At 34.9% G+C, this 20,214-nt stretch overlaps 1 protein-coding gene and 1 non-coding gene across 5 annotated transcripts in view; both read left to right on the forward strand.

Annotated features, from left to right (window-relative positions):
- RASGRF2 (Ras protein specific guanine nucleotide releasing factor 2) overlaps positions 1–20,214 on the forward strand; it is a 119,338-nt gene that overhangs the window by 47,324 nt on the left and 51,800 nt on the right. For all 4 annotated transcript variants that reach the window (XM_085321991.1, XM_085321992.1, XM_085321994.1 and 1 more), the window contains exons 5-15: positions 357–610; positions 1,701–1,780; positions 2,212–2,405; positions 3,967–4,076; positions 6,096–6,214; positions 11,178–11,338; positions 12,306–12,372; positions 13,237–13,373; positions 15,061–15,143; positions 17,140–17,388; positions 17,838–18,226. In XM_085321991.1, coding sequence (XP_085178117.1) covers positions 357–610; positions 1,701–1,780; positions 2,212–2,405; positions 3,967–4,076; positions 6,096–6,214; positions 11,178–11,338; positions 12,306–12,372; positions 13,237–13,373; positions 15,061–15,143; positions 17,140–17,388; positions 17,838–18,226 — 1,843 coding nt within the window. The remainder of the gene's footprint in view (positions 1–356; positions 611–1,700; positions 1,781–2,211; positions 2,406–3,966; positions 4,077–6,095; positions 6,215–11,177; positions 11,339–12,305; positions 12,373–13,236; positions 13,374–15,060; positions 15,144–17,139; positions 17,389–17,837; positions 18,227–20,214) is intronic.
- On the forward strand, positions 17,593–17,662 carry TRNAI-UAU (transfer RNA isoleucine (anticodon UAU)). Its single transcript has one exon. It is a non-coding gene; the product is annotated as a tRNA-Ile (tRNA).

Below are 20,214 nucleotides of genomic sequence, written 5' to 3' on the forward strand. Positions count from 1 at the left end.
TTAAAGGAGTTAAAAAGCAGCACCGTGTGTGCAACAGTTGTTCTGACAGGGAGAATATATACAAAGATAAAACATTTGAGCTTGAAGTAAGAGGGACCTCGATATGTGTATCTTTCCATCCCCTTTTCTGGCAGCAAATATTAGCAAATGCCTGCGAAGCTTCTGTTAACAAACAGAAATCTGAAAAAAAAATGCAGGCAGTAATTATGGAGCAATAATCTTTTGCTGAGCAACAAGCTTTTTTTTTTTTTTTTTAATAAATACATTTCATTTAAAAATAATTTCCACAATGAAAAGCTTGTCATAAATTATTTAATTTTTTTCCTCATTCTTCATTTCTGCTTGCTCCATTTTAGGTTCAGAGCTTTATGCGAGGCTGGTTATGTAGAAGAAAATGGAAGACTATTGTCCAAGATTATATTTGTTCTCCGCATGCAGAAAGTATGAGGAAAAGGAACCAAATAGTTTTTAACATGGTTGAGGCCGAATCTGAATATGTGCATCAACTTTATGTTCTTGTGAACTGTTTTCTGAGGCCCCTGAGAATGGCTGCAAGTTCAAAGAAGCCACCTATCCGTCATGATGATGTTAGTAGCATTTTCCTTAACAGGTATCTGGTTTTTTTGTTTACTTTTTTTTTTTTTCCCCTGCTTCTTCCCATTCTGCTTTAATTTACAGTAGTAAAGTTTGGGACGTGCTTTTTTTTTTTTTTTGTTCTGACATAACTGATGTCACTGAGGTAAGTTTACCCATGTTTCCTTGGGTAAAAGGCAAGGTGCAGTCTGTGATCCTGTTCAAAGCCAATTTTTGTATCTTTACATTTTATTTCTTCCTTTGCTATAGGAAGGAAAGGACAAATCATGCATCATAAGGCAGTTCTCAAATTTACTGTCACCTTTTCTATTTCTTCTTTTCTTAAGAGTAAAATTGGACTTAATGGCCTCACATAATCTTGATAAGACTCTGTGGATGAATATGCCAAATTTTCTTCTTATATCTGCCTGAGGAACCTTCTTCTCTSTCTCTTGCTTGTCTTTTCTCATCTTACAAATAACGATTTTTTTTTCTTTGGCATTATGCACCCAAATCCTATTGTAATGAGTATATAAAAATGAGTCAGCAGACTTCTGGAATTCTCTATAGGATTGGAATTGCATCCACGTCTGCCCCAAACTTCTAGGAAAAAAAAAATCTTCCTTTAATTATCAAACAGATTTCCCTTTCATAATAACTAATTTAAGATTGCTGTACTTGATGGTTTCACTTACAACTAGATGTCTCAAATACTGTTTCTATTCACTTTATGAGATAAAGTACAGTATCAAGGTTSATGTTGTGAAGAGTTGTAAGCTAGTTCAAATCTTATTGATCCTCTTAAACAACTGAGTGTGTTGTCAAGGATATTTTTGGAACACATTTAGTGAACAGTGGAACATGTTATTTAATAGATGCTTTTATTTAAAAGAATTGAATGGTTAGAATATTTTTGTATACCAAGTGCTATATATTTTCTAAGATGCTATGCTAAAAATTTAAACAATACAGTCAAGTAGAAGCATTGATTTCCATAATAATGAGTATATTCTGTTTTTTCTAGYGAAGTGCAAAATATACTAATAACCAGAAGGAATGTTTTTCAGTGAATTATTAATTAGAAAATAAAATTTGAATTATCTTTTTGTTTAAATACTTCTTTTCAGTGAAACAATCATGTTTCTTCATGAAATATTTCACCAAGGTTTAAAAGCAAGAATAGCTAATTGGCCTACCTTAATATTAGGTAAGTTACTGTAACTTCCCTAGTGGTACTATTTTCGTATTTATTTTTGCAATTAAAATGATTTTTAGTTTTTAAAGGCATTGTTCTTTTTGAATGAAATTAATTCCCAGAACTAACACCATGTCATGTTGTATCATGGGCATTCCATGCTGGCAGTAATATGGCTCTCTTTAAATCCATATATGAAAGTGCCTTTGGGTTTACTTCTGTCCTAAGCTTCTACTTCTGACTACTGCCTAATCAGAATAATGGTGTTTTGTCGGGTAAAAGAACCAAGTTTAATGTTTCTAAAATCTCAGTATAATGGAAACAGAACAGATTATAATAATTTACTTCTATAGAACTTAGTAGTTTTTTTAACGAGAAATCTCAAGAGATGAGTAGCTGTAAAAAAAAAAAAATAAAATAAAGCATTTCTTGACTTTTTCTAGCTGACTTATTTGACATTCTGCTGCCAATGCTGAACATATATCAAGAATTTGTTCGGAATCATCAGTATAGTCTGCAAGTGCTGGCAAACTGTAAGCAAAACAGAGATTTTGACAAACTCTTGAAGCAATATGAAGCCAACCCAGCCTGTGAGGGGCGAATGCTGGAAACTTTTCTTACTTACCCCATGTTTCAGGTAGTCTCTGTAACTTTTTTTTGTGACTATTTATTTTTAATGTTCAGTTGAATTATTTTGTGTTACTGAAATTATGATGGATTGGAGATGCTGCTTGCTTAATTAAAAGAACTCTCAGGGGGATTAACTTAGTTTTTCATTTATTTCATTATTATCCTTAAACGTTTTGTCTGTAGAGTCCTATTCTCCAACTACAATGATTCAGCTCTATTCAGAACTGTGCATATGTTCAAGGGGAATGTGGTATGAGGAGTTACGCCAAAAGGAAAAAAAAAAAAAAAGAGAGAAGCTGAAAAACAAATTCTCTACTTCTGATCTGCTCCAGGAATATGAAGCAATCCAGGGGAATAATGTATCTGATGTAGCAAGTTAGAGCAGCCACATACATTTTGCTGGGAATACACTTTGGAACCTTCCTCTGCCCTGTTCTCCAGTGTTTTGATTTGAGGGATTTAGAAATAAAAATTTTATTGAAAGACATGTTTAGAACTTTATTATCCTTTTGGTGTTTTCTCTTGGTCTAATTGGATTAATTATTTTCAGCTGTTTTAACAGGTCTGTGGAACAGTGGTCTGATGGTTTTGTGGCTTTTACATTTGGTATAGTAATTTACTCATCAGGATAGTGATGAACCTCCTCAGCTTGTTCACTTAATGCCAAACAACGTATAGCCAATAAAAAGAGCTTGTGGACACTTCTGTTCGTGCTAGTTAGCCATATTAACCTGAGCAACCATTACCATCTGTAGCAGTACATTTGTTCAGATTTGACCTTGTGTTTTGTAAAGCTTTTGGATGTTCTGGTTGAGCTGAAACAAGATCACGTAATCTTTAGAAGATAGAGGGAAAGTCCTGTTTAGATAGGGAAAGTCCTGTTTAGATATGGTAAAATTCTTCTTTGTTGGTGATTTTTGATTTCAGCATAATAAGAAGGCACATCTCTATTTCCGAAATAGTTTTGACTCTGTATAGATAAGTTGTTATATATTATGGAATACTGCAGTATCATGTGATTCTGTTCAGTAGCTGTGAGATTGCTTTGAGTGGTAATAAATGGAGCAGGATCCTTATGCTGCTACTTGGCAATTAATAATCAAGTGTCCAGTAATCAAGTGTTCAGAAGTACAAAGTRAGTTTTATCTATGTACAAACAGGTCATCTGGCATTTTCAAAGTCACAGGAAATCTAGTCTCCTGTTAAAACTGAGGGAAAGTATGTGTTGATCTCCAAGAAAGTCTTGAAGATTTCTCTACTGGCGCTTAGATAGCGGCATGAAACAGTGAAAGTTAACAGCATAACTGTGACTGCCTCTGACCTGATCTTTTTTGTAAAATGTGACAATGGAACCTGTTTCCTCAAACTGAAAACATGAATATGCAATCTGTATCACAGAAAACTCCAATATTTTTGACAGTAATATCTAGAATATATTTATCAATTTAACTGTTGTTATCCATTTAAAAAAGACTCTGTGAATCTTTTTTGATCAGGATAAAAGAAAATGAGAGATCTTGCAATTATTACTTAATAATTTGCTGATATTGTCTCTTATTTGTTTTAAGATCCCTAGATATATTATAACACTTCATGAACTTCTGGCTCACACTCCGCATGAACATGTTGAGCGAAAAAGCCTTGAATTTGCTAAATCTAAACTAGAAGAACTTTCAAGGTAAGATTTTTCTCCCTTATCTATGATAATCTTGTATCACAGGATCTGAAATGAAAGGATCCATTGTTTTGGTTTATCCCCTCCCCCTTTCTTTAAAAAGAAGAACAAAACCAAACTGAAACAAAGAAAATAAAAGAATGAGACAAAAACTAACATTTTGGTGCTTTTTTTTTTTCCTCCCGAAATAAATTTACAGATGTCTTCCTGTATTTTGGGCAGGGAAAAAGAGTTGCTATAGAAACCACCTGCCCCTGGGTATGAACAAAGTAATTTTCTTTAAATAGAGAAATATTTTTTTCCCACAGTTTAAAAAAAGAAAAAAGGTCTCCTTCTGATACCCTATCACAACAGGAAGCAGTCAGGGTCTTGAACAGTACTTGTCAATCTGTGAAGTAGATCACATGCATTTATGAAATAATTGATTTTTCAGATATACTTTAAGTAATGGTAAATACATATGACCTAAAGTAACACCAGACAGTACATTATTTGTATATATTTTCGAAGTTGATCCTACCTGTAGAAATCTGCAAAATGAATCTCTTTCATTAACTTCCAGACCCTTCTCACAGTTTCCCTATGTCAGCCTGGGAATAAATTTGTTTTGTTTTCTCTACAAAACACAGCTTTCTGCTGTGAAGAAAGAAATGCTGCATGAACTGTAGAATTATGGCATTTGTTTTGAATTTCTGAAGTTTTGATACTTCACCAAAGAAGTACTTGTAAAATAAATTGTTGTAAGAGAGTGACTGATTGCTTTATAGCTTTTGTTAATTGGATGTTCTTGACTGCTAAGTTTTCTTTTGTTGCTCAGCTGAGATAGGTATGGGCACTACCCATTGATCTGGAGCTTATTATTTTTCCCTTTTTTGTCCTGCTGTATCTCTTCCATAGGCAGCTTTCTGAGTCATATGCAGGTCATGATGTGCCATGTCTTCAAGGTCTAGCTTCTCAAAGAGTYGGGCAGGTGGTATCTCTTAGAGATGTGTCTCTTTTTGATTCCTGCAGTGTCTGGGAAATTCTTTCCTGTTCTGAGGCCATTTGAAGTAGAGAAAAAGTCTCCTTTCCATTCAGGCAAAACACACAATTTCCTTTTGGCTAGGTTATGTGCATAAGCAGATCAAGCAGCTTTGGCTCTGCTTCATCTCATCAGTCAGAGTTCATTGCTGATCCAACCAGTCTGTCACTGAACATCCAGAATTACAAGCTGAGATTGACTGATTCTCCTCTACTCACAACACAGGAGGTACAGATCATGAGAATAAAAATTTCATGTTTCATTTTCATTCCTATAATACAGTCCTAAGGGAAGAGGATACTGCAGTCAGGCCCCAGTTCAGGAAAATATAGATCAYGACACCACGTAAACCCCTCTGTTGAGTTCATCCTAAAAAAAGTCCTGTATTTCCCTGTGTAARGGGAGCATGCCTATGAAAAGAAGTGGAAGAAAGTCAGAGATGAGCTGTTGAGGCTGTTGACCTTTATGTAGGAAGAGATGAGGAAGAGAATGATAGATGTAAACTGAAGCAGAACAGAGTGGGAACTTAAATCAAGGGCAGAGACTCTAAAATGTAATGGAACAAAAAGCAAGGCAGCACTTACAGTTTTGTGGTAAATTAATCTGGTTAATGGTCAAGAAGGACTGTTCTAGCAGCTGCAAAGAACTTTCAGTTTGGTGGCATCTATTGGATTTGTCCAGGAACAGTATAAAACCAAGTCTGACAAAATTGGTTCCACTGGTGGAAATTAAGTAGTTAAGATTGCAAGAATGGTTTGAAAGGTGGGGGGGAAGGCTTGTAAAACTTTTTGGTTTTGTCGAGAACTACTTTGATTGCTTTTTGTTGACCAGAAACTTGCTCTAAAACAATCATTTGCTGCAATACATCTGTTTTGTAGCAGGCGCTAAAGGACATTACCTACCTATATCTACAGAGTATGAGTGGAAATGAACCAGAGGCACAAACAGATGCRAGATACATTTCAGGAAATTTAAAGTCCATTTTGTATTGTGTCTGACAGGGTGATGCATGATGAAGTGAGTGACACAGAAAACATCCGGAAGAATCTAGCTATAGAAAGAATGATAGTAGAAGGCTGTGATATATTACTAGATACCAGCCAAACTTTTATACGTCAAGGTAAGACATTCTTAAAAGCTATCTAAATAATAATGGAAAATTATATTAAAAACAGTAGGGTTCATGTTGGCATCATTAGGAAGATTATRCTACTGGGCACAGCTAACATCTTAAGACTCCTTATCCACGTAGCATAAGTCACAAAATACCCCTGATGGCAATTAGTTTTGGGCTATAGTTGAGCCCCACTTCTGTACTGTTTTTTTCAGGGGTSATGAGAAAAAGCAGCACAATAATAATAAAGCACCCATGGAACAGTAATATATATATTAACTGGACTGTCATCTTCAACAGAACAGAAATTACCTACAGTTCTGTCGAGAACAGGACTGCCTGCTCAGTTAACATTGGAATTCCAGTTCATGCCAACATTTGGGCTTAGGAGAAGGTTGAAGCTTTGTTAAGTGATAGTGATTGCAAAGAAAGAAAACAGATGTCAGTTGTTCCMATTTTTCTCTGTGCTTTGGAGAAGTCTCAAAATGCTACAATTGAAGGTGTTGGCATGTTCATATTCACTATTTCTCTTGGGAGATGTGTTTTTTGGCTTCGGCAGAAGTTAGGATAGATAGAAAAAGTACTCCTGCAAAAAGTTTTTGGAAACATTTTTCTACTGAAGTTTATGTATAGCAGAGATGGAATTTGTTGTTAAATTCCACAAAATTATGATAAAATGACTTTCCATTTAAAATGAATGCTACCTTTTACTGAGTAAATGTAGTATCAGATTACAATACTTATCTAGTGGTAAAACGAACTTACGTTAATGATAAAACAGYAAAAGTGAAAACTTTGTAACAGAAACTTACTTTTCCTGCATTTATGTCAGAATTTACTTCTGAATCTTTTGTAACAAGCTAGTGTATTTGTATGCAGTGCCTACAGATACGCAGTGTAGGGTTTTGGCATTTGGGTATAAGCTTCTTTGTAGCTGGAAAGCGTTAGATGTATTTAGAGAAGATTGGGAATTTAATTTAGGTGCATCCATTCATGAGGCTTTTTGTAGACTAAATATGATAACGTCAGCAGAACATATGTTATTTGAATACAGCCACATGCAAAGTGGATCATTTAGTAGGTTTTGTATAAATCTTGAAGTCTGTTCTGTGATGTTTCTGTAGTTATGTGGCCAGAAAAACTATGAAGCATTCCATAATAACTTTCAAGATTGTTGTGCAAGTCACTTTTAAATTACTTGATTCTTTGTTAAATTGTTTGTTATAGCTGAGGTATGTGAAAAGATATGAAAGTGGCTTCAAGAAATCTATGAAGCTGTTGTACAGGTTATTGTGTTGCATTCACGGCCAAAAAATGAGTGGACTGTAGTTCTCCTCAACTGATTTGTACCATGCAATTTAACTATACTGTAGACATTTTTTTTTTCAATATAACATTTGAGATTTATATATTTGCTGTTTTATTTTCTTCTTGAAACAGGCTAGTATAATTTGTCTGCATACCTAGAGGTTCATCAGTAAAACTACTAGTTTTCCCTTGGAAAGCAGTCTTAATAAGACTTGCTGTTGAGGTATTTCAGTTAGATACAAGTCAAATGCACAGTTTAAATAAATGAAATTCAGATTTACTTCTGGAGAAGCACATACTATCAAAGGACACTGGAGAAGGCTTTATATTGTGGAAACTTTTATCACAGTTTATCTCTTGGAACATCCGTTGTATGTGAAAATCTGAATTGAAGAAATCTGAACTGAGCTGATAAAATAATACCAAGCCCATTTTGCTTTTCTGTAACCCCTTCTCCTCCTACCTGTCTGTAGGATCACTTACTTTAAGAGTGATGTTCCTCTGCTCTGATTTTAGTTATATGAATTTTAATTCTTCATGTTGATCAATGTAGATTGGTACAGGAAACTTCTTTATGGCACATAAAATGAGAGAAGTCCACTTACCTTTGTTCAGGCTTTGTTCTGTCAAGGGTTACATATGTAACCCTTCAGATCCTCTTCAGATTTGCTGGGATTTCATTTTCTTTACCTTTTATTTTGATACAGACTTCATTGTCAAGTGCAGTATAAGTCAGGACAAACAGTTAAGGAACATTGCCTTCAGTAGTCTAAAGGTTAGAATATAGTGGGTCTATGCAATCTGCAATCCAGTGTAGAGTAATATGTGGAAAACTTCCAACAACTTTCATGAATCTTTCAAGGACTTCTAGACACTCTGCCTGAAGTCCAACAATCAGTTGCTCTAAATTTACCTCTACTGGCAATTATATCACAATTGCAAAATCACGGAATAGTTGAGGTTGGAAGGGACTTGTGGAAGTCATGTAGTCTGACACGCTCCCCTGCCYCCAAATCAGGATCAACTGGAGCAGGTTGCTCAGTGATGGGTCTAGTTGTGTTTTGAGTATCTACAAGAATAAAGACTGCACAGTCTCTGTGCGCAGCTTCTTCCAGTGTTCAGCCACCATCACAGYAAAATTAAAAATCATGCAGAATGGAGAAAGCCAAATTTATAAATCAAGCATTTACATGTAGGCTTGAAAATATATTTTTAAAATACAACCCTTTGTATTTCTTACATTTGAACAAAGGCTAATGGATTGATTCTTCTGGCAGTACTGAAGTACTGTAAGCACTTAGGTTTGTAGCTGGATCAAAATTCCTGAGATTACATTGACTTTACAAACCATACTATTAAAGAACATTCTAAAATTAGCCTCACTTGCTTATTACAACTGTAAATTGGCCAGTCATACTCATTTTTTTCCCTTAAGAGGAAGTGTRTAGTAGAATTTATTTCAGGCAATTGCTCAGTTTCATTAATCACAAAAACTTGACAGGACAACCTCCTTGCTAGGTGTCAGCCATGAAGCATATAGAATAGATCTGATTCTCTTTGTAAATAAAGTTGTTCAATGTCAAAGAGATATCACACTATCTCTTTTCTTTTTCTGCAATTAAAAACATATAGTTTCTTTTGGTTTGCCATATTAAAGAATAATATTTCAGCTTCCTACAAGCGTAGCATTTTGGTAGAACACAGTATGGTATTCCTGAAAGCATCCTAATGAAAATCAAAAATGGTAAGTTCCAAAGATATATATGTATGCATACCATATTTATACATATATTTGCTTAAAGATGCACRTAGAAACTGGAAGTAAAATTAGAGTCCTATTACCTTATTTGTGTAGAGGAATTTCAGGAGATAAGGTGATGCTAAGAATTCTGGGATGGGAAGTTGCTCAAGATTTTTTTTTAACGTACTGCTTGGCCTTGCACTGTGAGCTATCAATGTCATGTAGAGAAGTCAGTTTCAGCATGTGGGGGTGTTTTTCTGTGGTCTTTTACAATTGAGGCAAGTAGACTATTTTGTCTAGGAGAAATGTACATCAACCAATAACTATTTTTTTTCTGGTCAGAATTTAAATGAGTCTAAAGAATGTTCCATACCTTTGCAAATTTCTGCAGTAGAACTATTCTATTCTCTGCTATTCTGTTGCAGATGCAAATTATGTCATAGACATTAAGTTTGAATGTAAATAGGCTGCTAAAGAGCACTACACTGTTGTAATTCTTTTTTACCAGTGTATATTTTGCTATGCCTGGCAATGTAAGTTTTATGTATGTAATTTTATGTGGCTATTCAAGGGAGGTAAGTATGGAGAAAAAATATTATGTAGATAAACGGTTGCTTTCTCTGTATCTTAAATTTCTTTGTACTTCTTAGTTTAAGATTGCGTGTGTGAACTTTGAACTAAAGAATTTTTTGACAGTATAGGATGAGAGTTGCTAAGCTAATTATTAACTACATTCAAAATTCTTTCAGGTTTGCACTGTTTCGAGATGCTGCTGCTGGCTTCAGCTTTGATGTAACTGAYAATCCAGTATCTTGCTGTCTCCAAAGGCAGCAGGCCGATTCCCGTAGCCTCCCACTTGTTCTGCATTGCCATTACTYTGCACTGGCACTGGTGCTTGTATGACCATGCACTGAGCTGTATCAGGGAGTTCAGCCAGCTACTTTTCTGCAGCATTTGTTTCCTGCTGGTTTAGCTCTATTAACTAGCTAATATTGGAGTCAGATAGAAGTCAGTGTAAGGGAGAGAGAAAAGATAGATGTATGGGAATGAGATTAGGAGGTCCTGGCTGTACTTCCTGGTAACAGCAAGTTCTGTCGTCAGATCTTTCCCTTTGATATATAGAAGAATCGTAGTTCAATACTAAATGTGAGTCTGGATCCAAAATTAGAAGTGGTATTCATGKCAGTATCAGTCTGCAAAAGTTGGTCAGAGATTGGTTTTGAGGTATAAAACAGCAAAGCTTCCCCTGGTCTGGAATTCTGCAGAGGACAAATTCAGGCTTACATAACCAGATTCAATTTAGTTCAGAGATGTTCTGCTGGTAACATGTTTTTGTGAGCTGTAGAGCACTGAAAATCATACAAGCTAAGAAGAGGAAGAAATCTGCTTCCTTACCATCGCTCTTAATGCCCAGACCAACATACACAAACTCTTTTCCTGCAGAACCTGTTCTTTTCATCCTCTGTCTCTTTGGCTTGAACATCTTCTACCATTTTCAAGTCTAGTAGTTGTCTGAAGTGGTGCAAGTGGAGTTTACTGCTTTGTTTCATTTTCTGACCAATGTGCTCATAGTGTGCTTAAACTGTGTATGAATTTGCCCAAGATCTAGCCTTGACATTTGCACGGGTTGTTTATCTGAATTGTCCATGCCTGAGTCTAATCTGTTGTTGTAAAGTCAGATTTTTTAGTTCCATTAAGAGTATAAATCTGTTGTCCTGAACTTGACGTAAAGAAAAAACAAACTAGTGCAAACAAAATGAAGGACTTATGCTTAAAAAAGGTGCTGATATATATTCACACTTACTAGAATGAAAAATGGCATGAATTAAAGCCATAATAGGCAATACATTAACACTTTAAGAACTGCCTACTGTATATTTTTCATAGTTACAGCATATTTTTCACCTTTATTATTATCAGGTTCCCTTATTCAAGTTCCTTCAGTTGAGAGGGGAAAACTTAGTAAGGTTCGCCTGGGATCATTATCTTTGAAAAAAGAAGGAGAAAGGCAATGCTTCTTATTTACAAAACACTTCTTAATTTGTACAAGGAGTTCAGGAGGAAAACTGCATCTGCTCAAGGTACAGATTTTACATTATGACTTTATTTACAAAATGAAAATAGGAAATTTTAGCCCAATAAATAATCTTTTGGTAATTTTTGTGAAATTTCAATATTATAGAATTTTGCTTTTAACCTGAGATTTTTTGTATCCTCCTATAAACAGAAGTGAGATGATGCACAGTAGTTGACTGCTATATTCTCTCATTGCTACATGAGTAGCAAAAAATAAAATTCCGCCAAACTTCTTACTAACTAGATTTTTTTTTTTTTTTTTTTGGTAGAACTCTGGAATTCTAATATTCTGGGGGTTAGGAACAGGACGTTGGCATCTGTATCTGCATGAGCTAGCACTGAATACATATGAGCTTTCAGTGCATAAGTCAGTCAGTCCAACTCAATGGAATTACCAAGGGATATTTTACAGATCTGTAATAAAACTCATTTAAAAAGTTGGTTCTATTTTGCTGAACAGCATATTCTCTTAAATTGCAAGTTCTTCTAAGAAAATTCTAATTATATTAGGTGAGACAGAATCCATTGCTTAGAGAGTCTCTTTCAGTACAGTTTATATGCTCACTTTGTACCTTTTAAATAGCTTAAATATTTTGCAAACTAAAACTAAATGTAACTGAACCTTTACAAAAATCTTGTATTAATTTGATTTAAATTTAGGAGAAGGTACTAAAATTCTAGTTACCTTTTTGAAACTTGTGAATAAATTATAGTGTGTTAAAAATGAAAGAAATTTTGCACATGTAAGTATATTTTTGAGTTGTTTTGTTAAGAAAAATGCTGCAATGTATCATATAATGTATCTCTGTTTTTATTTCTTAAGGGAAAATGTGTATTGTGAAATTGATATATCTTCCTGAATGCTCTTAGTAATGTAAAGTCTCAGATGAAAATATATCAAAATTTAAAAACTGTAGTGAGAAATGGAGAAAAAAWTCTAAATTTTTTGAAAAATGTGCTTTATTTTCATAGACAGGAGGTGTTCTATCTTTAATAGAGTGCACACTGATTGAGGAGACAGATGCAAGTGATGATGATTGTAAGTTACATTAAGCTGTTTGCAGTAATTACAGTTCTAAGTAGATTCTTGAAATTGCTATTCATTATCGTCTTTATATCATTTTGTATTCATAAAACCAGAGAAATACAGTGTTAAAAACKCATTCAGCAGTGTAGGTGTTTTAAAAATGTGTGTCCTGATTTGGCCAGAGGTTTGTTTTGTTATGTTTGCTCTTGATGTTGACATCCCACATAGGATTTTCAACTGCCCTGTCTGAAGCATTGTAATAAATTTTTTGCTGACTTTTATGTAGAAATTCACTGTGAAGATCTTAGAAAAAAAATGTCTTGAAAGAAGAAACAGATAATTGAGTTTCTTAACTACATTGGGGTTGAGAAAGTTGGCGGAATTAGTGGAAAGATTTTTTTTTTTCTTGGAGTCCCTAAGACTTTTATCTTGGACTCTTGACTGCAATCTTATGAAATAACAAAGTACATTCCCTAGCTGATTTTACTGTTTATTCATTTTGGCTTCCATCCCAGTTTTAGGCATGTATTGCACTTGAACTGTGAAAGTAGTTCCATTAAGTTCAGTGATGCTTCTAGTATGCTGTGAGTGTATCAACAGTGCACATAGAAGTTCTCAAAGTACTTGAGTCTTATTTAACATCTTTAAAAGTTATTTCTCATGACCTTTGCAGTTATATGTTCTAYTACTTTGTTTTGCATTTGGTGTATGTGAAAAGTGGAATCCCTCTTTTGGATCCCTAGTTGGATTTGTTCTTTGTCGGGGAGATGTTTAAAGTAGTTTCCATTGTAAATGAAATCACTGTTTTCTCTCTGACCCATAGTTTGAAATCTTACATCTTCACTTTCTTTTTCTTGTTTGTCTCTGATTATTAAGCAAAAGGTTCTGGGCAGGTGTTTGGACACCTTGATTTCAAACTTGTTGTTGAACCTACAGATGCTCCTGCATTTACTGTTGTCCTTTTAGCCCCTTCACGACAGGAGAAAGCTGCATGGACAAGTGATATTAGCCAGGTAACCTACTCTGTTCTGTATCTTATTTGTTACTAGATCTTATTTTATTCTGCATTTCTGAAAACTAATCCAAGATAAGTCTGTTGTTTTTTCTTTTTCTTTCTTTCTTTTTTTTTTAGGACAGATTTGCAGTAATATGTATCAAAAACCATTAATTACCTATTTTCACAAAAAAATTGACCTTTTCAGTTGTCAGTGAAATGTGTTTTTCAATGAGAGAAGCGGGATATAAAACATAGACTAGTCAGTGGACTAACATGATGCTAATAATTAACTAGCGGTTAATACTAATAGCAGTCATTTTTATGTCTAAGAAAAGCTCCTCCAGAYTGTATTTTGTTTTAAAAGGGTAGTACTTACTCATTTGTAACTTTCAGATAGATCAAAAAATATCTGAAATTCTTGGATGAGAATAAAAATGATTTCCATCTCGTATCAATACCATATCCCACACAGTCAAGAAATGTGATTAGCTCTTTTTTCCACCTAAAAGAATGCTAGCGAGCCATTATCATACACAATAAAGAAATGTTCTGGTAGTATGCAGGGAACTCTACTGTAGCTGAAGGAAAGTAAAAATAATTTAAAATATTTAATGACAGAGGTAAAAAAAAAAWTTTTTTTTAGGTGTTTTTGTCTGAAAATGTGGTAGACTAACATTTTTCAGAATCTATTTGGGGAAAGAGGTTGAATGCACTGTGAAAGATCTGAACTTTCAAGTACCAGATCGGAATTTAGATTAATGATTTGTTTGTGTACCTATGCAACAAATGAGTACATAGATCTGTCCTAGTTCTGAATGTGAGTCCTGTTGTCTGTTAATTTCAAGAGAAATAATTGATTAGACAAATGTCAGCCTGGTATTTGATGGGTTTTTCTGTGTGCTAACGCTGCTGGCAACATCTCCAGATGCATTATCATCATAATGAATAGAAATTGCTTAAAAATAGGTATTCTGAGTTGTTTTCTTCTGGACTAAGAGTTTTAAAGAAGAAAAGATAGAGATAAAATTTTCAATATGATATGAGTTGAGAGCCTTGGTCTCTCTGCAACTCAATAGATACAGATCTTACAGGCAGATTTGCTTGGAACATTTTTAACTATATGAAATTTCAGTGAATTATGTTGTTCCATTGACACTTAGTGTATTAGAATGATTTGCTGGGGAAGAAAGACCCTTTAAAAACTGACTTGGAAYATGGAACACTCAGGAATAAGTCCACTCTTGGCTTGAGTAAGAACGATATCTAATTAGAAAGTCATCTACAGTCTAAGCAGACTAAKATTCGAGTTTGGGTCTGGCTTCAAATGTCAGACCTTTTATTCTGAGGGGGACTCCAGGCAGCCACTGCTATGGTGTTAGGGAAAGCTTGCAAGTGGCCTGATGAAGGAGAGATAAATGTTACTAGCTGCATATGACTGAGAAAACAAGGAACATGAGTGTGCTAGTAAAGATCCATTGACTTTCTGGATATGCAAATCAAAGATATAAAACTGGAGAATCACGTCCACTGTTATTCCTCCATCCCCATTTGTTTTTATTTTATAAAAGTTCTTTTACCAATCAGTTCACACTCTCTGAAAGCGATGTTTTAGGCTTACAGTGATGTGGAAAAGTGTGGAAGTAAGTCCCTTTATGCTGTTTCTGTGTTTTTATTTTAATGGTTTTCAATCTTCATTTTCACAGTGCATTGATAATATTAGGTGCAATGGTTTAATGACCATAGTGTTTGAAGAAAACTCTAAAGTCACTGTGCCACATATGATCAAGTAAGTGCAGTGTTTTTTTCTCAGGAAATAAAGTAGCTTATTTTGACTTTAATAAAAGTTTTAGAAAAGAAAAATATGTGATTGGAAATTGCAACCTTTTAATACATATTTTTAAAGTTCTGTTGAATGGAATTAATTCTATTTCGCAATGGGTAGTTTTATTAATCTCTTTTTGGAATTGGTAGGGATGACTCTGAATTGTAAACTCTCAGTCCACAAAACTGGATTGTATTGGATCAGAGCTTTGATTTTCAATTTTTTGTGATGTTGCGTTCAGTTGTGCTTCAGATGACTAATTTTATCTCTGTTGACCTAGAAGTTCATGTAAGTTTGTATTTACTCTGTGTGAAATCACTCATAATTTTATTAGATTTTAAAATGTCTGCAATATTTAAGAGAGCACAAAAAAGAATTGTTTTTTGAAGTACTTTTATTGTATCGGCCAAAATATTTCTTTTCCCCATTTCTATGGTTTCTGAGATTCCATAATTTTAGCTGATCACATGAAGGTAACATCATTATTCGAAAACCTACTACCTCCACCCTTGGATTCTATTCTCATCATTTATTTTCCCCAAAATGTCATTTTTGTTTGTAAGCAGCAGTTTGCAGTAATTGATTTCAAATTTCTAACACAGGAGTACCTCTGGGATCCTCTACAGTTCTGCATTTACTTGAGTTTTTTCTACTGTTGTCCAGTATAAATGTTAAGGAACAGAACAAGGCATAACTAATTCCTTTCTTACTGTTATCTGTTGCTAGGCCATTTCTCCCTCTTGGAGGTACTCTACATAAAGGTTTCTCAGGTGTCTTTTTTATGATTTTTCGTAAGTCAAGACATTCTAATCCTTGAAAAGCTGTATAGGTTGTTAAGAACATACACAAATTCACTGTTTCAGAGATTTTACTTATCCATTTGATTTTAGCATGTATTGACTTTTAAAATATCTTAGTAAGTCAAATATCTTTGGATGAATGTATTTGGATAAGCCAAACAAATTTGTTGCCACCTTTCTGAGGACCAATCTTAAGAAAGAACTGTTTTCAATGTAATGAAGTGTAGAACAGGGSGGCAGGTTTAGCTCGGTTGGTTAGAACGTGGTGCTGCTAATGCCAAGGTCATGGGTTCAGTCCCCATACGGGCTACGTGAGGGTTGGACTAGATGATCTCCAGAGGTCCCTTCCAACCTCACCATTCTATGATTCTATGAAAAGTAGAAGTGTAGAAGAGATAGTATCTCTTAAGAAAATCTGATCTTTCATCCTGAAAAGCTCTGTCAGTATTAAAAGATGCTTTACTTAGTTTCCGTTACATTTTTCTATGAAATAAGCTTTTAACTAGATAGAATTAAGCAAAACTGAATTTAGGAAAAAACACATCATAAAAGGTTTTAAAGTAATTCTTGGAGCGTGAATGCATTGTCAGTGAGCCTTAAGCTTAGCTAAGAGGTTAATTTTGATGTCTGTTGCTGGAGTCCATTTTATTTTACATAAAGCAAAATCCCAACAGAAGAAATGGTGAACAGTCCACTCTATAGAGAGTTTCTCTAACTGTACAGGCCACATCATCCTGAAAGAGACAAAAGGGAATGGACACTCCTGCCTTCTTTTTCTCACTGAAGAAATTTAGGCTTCATTGATAGATTTTTTTTTAGATTTTGAATTGTTTTTTAGATTTGAAAATTTGTATTTTTGATTTATTTTGTATATTTGGATCAAATCTGGTTAGTCAACATATTGACTAAAACTGCATTTTTCAGCAAAAAGATTATTTGCCAACAATAAAATTAAAATGACCCTATTTATAATATAAATTATAATTGGATGGAAGTTGGTTTGTTTGCAGATTAAGAGTTTTTTTTGTTTTGATGAAGTACAGAAGCGCAGTATGTGTTTCCTGCTTCCGTGATGTCAGAAGCAACTGAAGTGATGTAACTGCTGGACCATAATCATTCTTCCTCATGAATGAAATGTTCTGGATTTAATACTTTTGTAGATCTGATGCTCGTCTTCATAGAGATGACATTGATATCTGCTTCAGCAAAACATTAAATTCCTGCAAAGTACCCCAAATTCGTTATGCAAGTGTGGAACGCCTTTTGGAGAGGTTAACAGACTTGCGATTTCTAAGTATTGATTTCCTGAATACTTTCCTACATACTTACCGCATATTTACTACTGCAGCTGTTGTACTAGAAAAACTTTCAGACATATACAGAAGGCCTTTCACTTCCATTCCAGTTAGGTAAGCTCTTTTTTTCTTCTGTCATAAATTTCTAACAGAATTATCTGGACGTTGTTTGCTTGTTTACTTTTTTTTTAATCAGTAATGCTTTTACTGTGTAAATGATTTTAAAAGAAACCTCTTTTTTTTGTAAAATAGGATGCAATTTTTTAAGTAAGTCTGTCTCAGCTTTCTGCCCTGGCTTTGAGGGCTAAGTGGAGTAGAGGGATAGTGTAGTGGTTATCACATCTGCTTTATGTGCTGAAGGTCCTGGGTTCAAGCCCTAGTGGAACCAGCACCAGGAAATCTTTGGGAGGTTGGACTAGATGACCTCCAGAGGTCTCTTTCAGCCTTACTGATTCTATGATTGTGTCATACAGATCTTGTGTGCACAAAGGATGTTTGTAAATGTTTTGACTTAAATCTGTTTGGTGTTGTTATCATGTTGCTTTTTTATTTCTTACTCTAAGGTCTTTGGAATTATTTTTTGCTACCAGTCAAAACAATAGAGGAGAGTACCTAGCTGATGGGAAATCACCGCATCTTTGTCGCAAATTTTCTTCTCCTCCTCCATTGTCCCTCTCTAGAACTTCCTCACCTGTTAGAACACGAAAATTGTCATTGACTTCACCACTGAATTCAAGAATAGGTGCCCTTGATCTTTCTGCTTCCTCCATTGCAAGCAGTCCTACCTCAACCTATAGCCCGGCCACCTCTCCTCCACCAACGAGTAGCAAAGTACCACTGGACCTTAGCAAAGGGCCCTCCTCCCCTGAGCAAAGCCCTGGCTCCATAGAAGATGGCTTAGAGAACCCTCGCATTGACCTATGTAACAAGCTGAGGAGAAGCATTCGAAGAGGTATTATATAACTGCAGAATATTGACTGATACTTTTGGCAAGTACAGTAGTCACCAACGTAAGCCTGACTTTTATCAGATTACTGCTAAGTAGTTGTTTTTATTGTCTCTCTTTTTTTCCCTGATCACAATAAGCTGTATTAGTAAATCCAATGCTCTGTCCTCTTTTCTTTATAGTACAGACTGTGATGCRTTGTCTGTTTCCACTACTTTACTGCTGCCACATGTGTGTTTTAGTAGGAATAGCAGTATGACACAATGGCATTGTCTGTTTCCACTGCAGCAGAGTGATAAGGYGAAAGGCAGATGGAAATATTCTGTCCTCCAAGATACTGAAATCATCAGTGGGATGCCCTTTACATGAAGTAAAATATTCAGTTAAAAAGAAATGAGAATGTAAAGCTTTAATGCATTTATATAGTGGGGCTATTTTTCCAGAAAGATTTTATCACTAACCCCGCAAAAAATTTGTGTGATGTTTTTGGTGCGTTGGTGGCATTCATGTCACCTGACTGTATCATTCCAAAAGTTAGATTAACTGCTCCTGTGAAAACATCTATTTTCTTCTATGGGCTGTGTAAAACACCTTAAAATAGATGTCTGGTGTTAGAGAGCCAAAGTTAGATGAGATAAATCTTGCTGCGGGCATCTATAATGTAAGTATTGTACATGTAGATGCCAAAGCAAGAAAGTAGCTGTAATCTGAAAGGATACATAAGCATGTACTTGAATGTCATTGCTCTTTGGGGATGTTGAGATCAAGCCCAAGTTGACTTCTGAATTGGAATAGAAGTAAATTGTAATTTTTTGTTGTTACATTAAACAGAAGATGAGGGAATGCAAAAATACTGCTTTATTTAAAAAATGCTTGTTTAGAAATAGTCCTGCATGACCTGACTTACAACCTGAGGTATTTGAACTGTAGATCTGAGTAGCTCAGTTTTACTTACAAACACTGTAACAACAAAGGTTGGTAGAACCAAAAAAGAAGAAAAATATCACCAAATATAGCAAAAGTATGATTGAAGCTTCATGTCTTCTCTCTACTGATGTTTTGAAATAAATTCCCTAGTAGGACATTTGGTGTTGTCTTATGCAGAAAGATTGTCTTTACAAGAGGTAGTATAATACTTAACAAGAAATCTTTTAAACTGACAAGTTAGCCAGCTTGGCATTACAGCAATATGTACTTGCCCAGGTTTTATTCTTTAACAAAATAGTAGTTGAAGGTTGTATTACACCATAATTTTCTGTTGAAATTTTGTATGCTGGATGTTTTAAAATGAATTGCATGGCTATACATTCAAAATATGTAACTATACCATTTACTATGTAGAGTTGGGCATATTTTTCTTTTACACCAGTGTAACCCAACTGAAATCAATGTGWTTGCACAGCATGACCCAAAATATAGATCTTGCATTCAAATGAGCTGTAGACAGATAATTGCAGTCTTAGATGTAACATTTTTTTGTTATACTTGTAAATTAAGCTGGTAAAGAATAGGTTATTCTGGCCGAGTGATAGTACTGGGCATTGTTGCAGAGGAGTTCAGATTCTGCTTTCTAATCTATTAGAGTTTGAAGTGTCACCTAGGCAGCATGAGGAACATTTGGAAATGGCAAGAACCTCATATAAATGTTTAATTGCTGCATGTGCAGTGTCTCCACACCCTTTGGGAATCATCCTTCTGAAGGATTTGCACTGACAGAGCATGGAGGAATTTGCAGCTAGCTAGTTCTATTCTCCAGGGGAAATTCATTTTGTCAGAGGACTGTATAGAGCATGACTGAGGAAGGGGAGTAAATTAAGGAAAAGTSTCTCAAGGAAAATGGAAGTGGGTATTAGGAGAAATACCAAATGCTAATTTATACTTTTTCCATCATACATAGTATAAATTCTTGTTTCTGAAGTTTTCTGTGTAAGGAAACCGGTCCTGCCTGGAACCACAGCCTAGTTTAGTATTGCTGGTCTGCTCTTGCTAGATTT

This window comes from Rhea americana, unplaced genomic scaffold (assembly GCF_003343005.1).
Source record: "Rhea americana isolate MKP2758 unplaced genomic scaffold, rheAme1 scaffold_74, whole genome shotgun sequence".
Taxonomy (NCBI): domain Eukaryota; kingdom Metazoa; phylum Chordata; class Aves; order Rheiformes; family Rheidae; genus Rhea; species Rhea americana.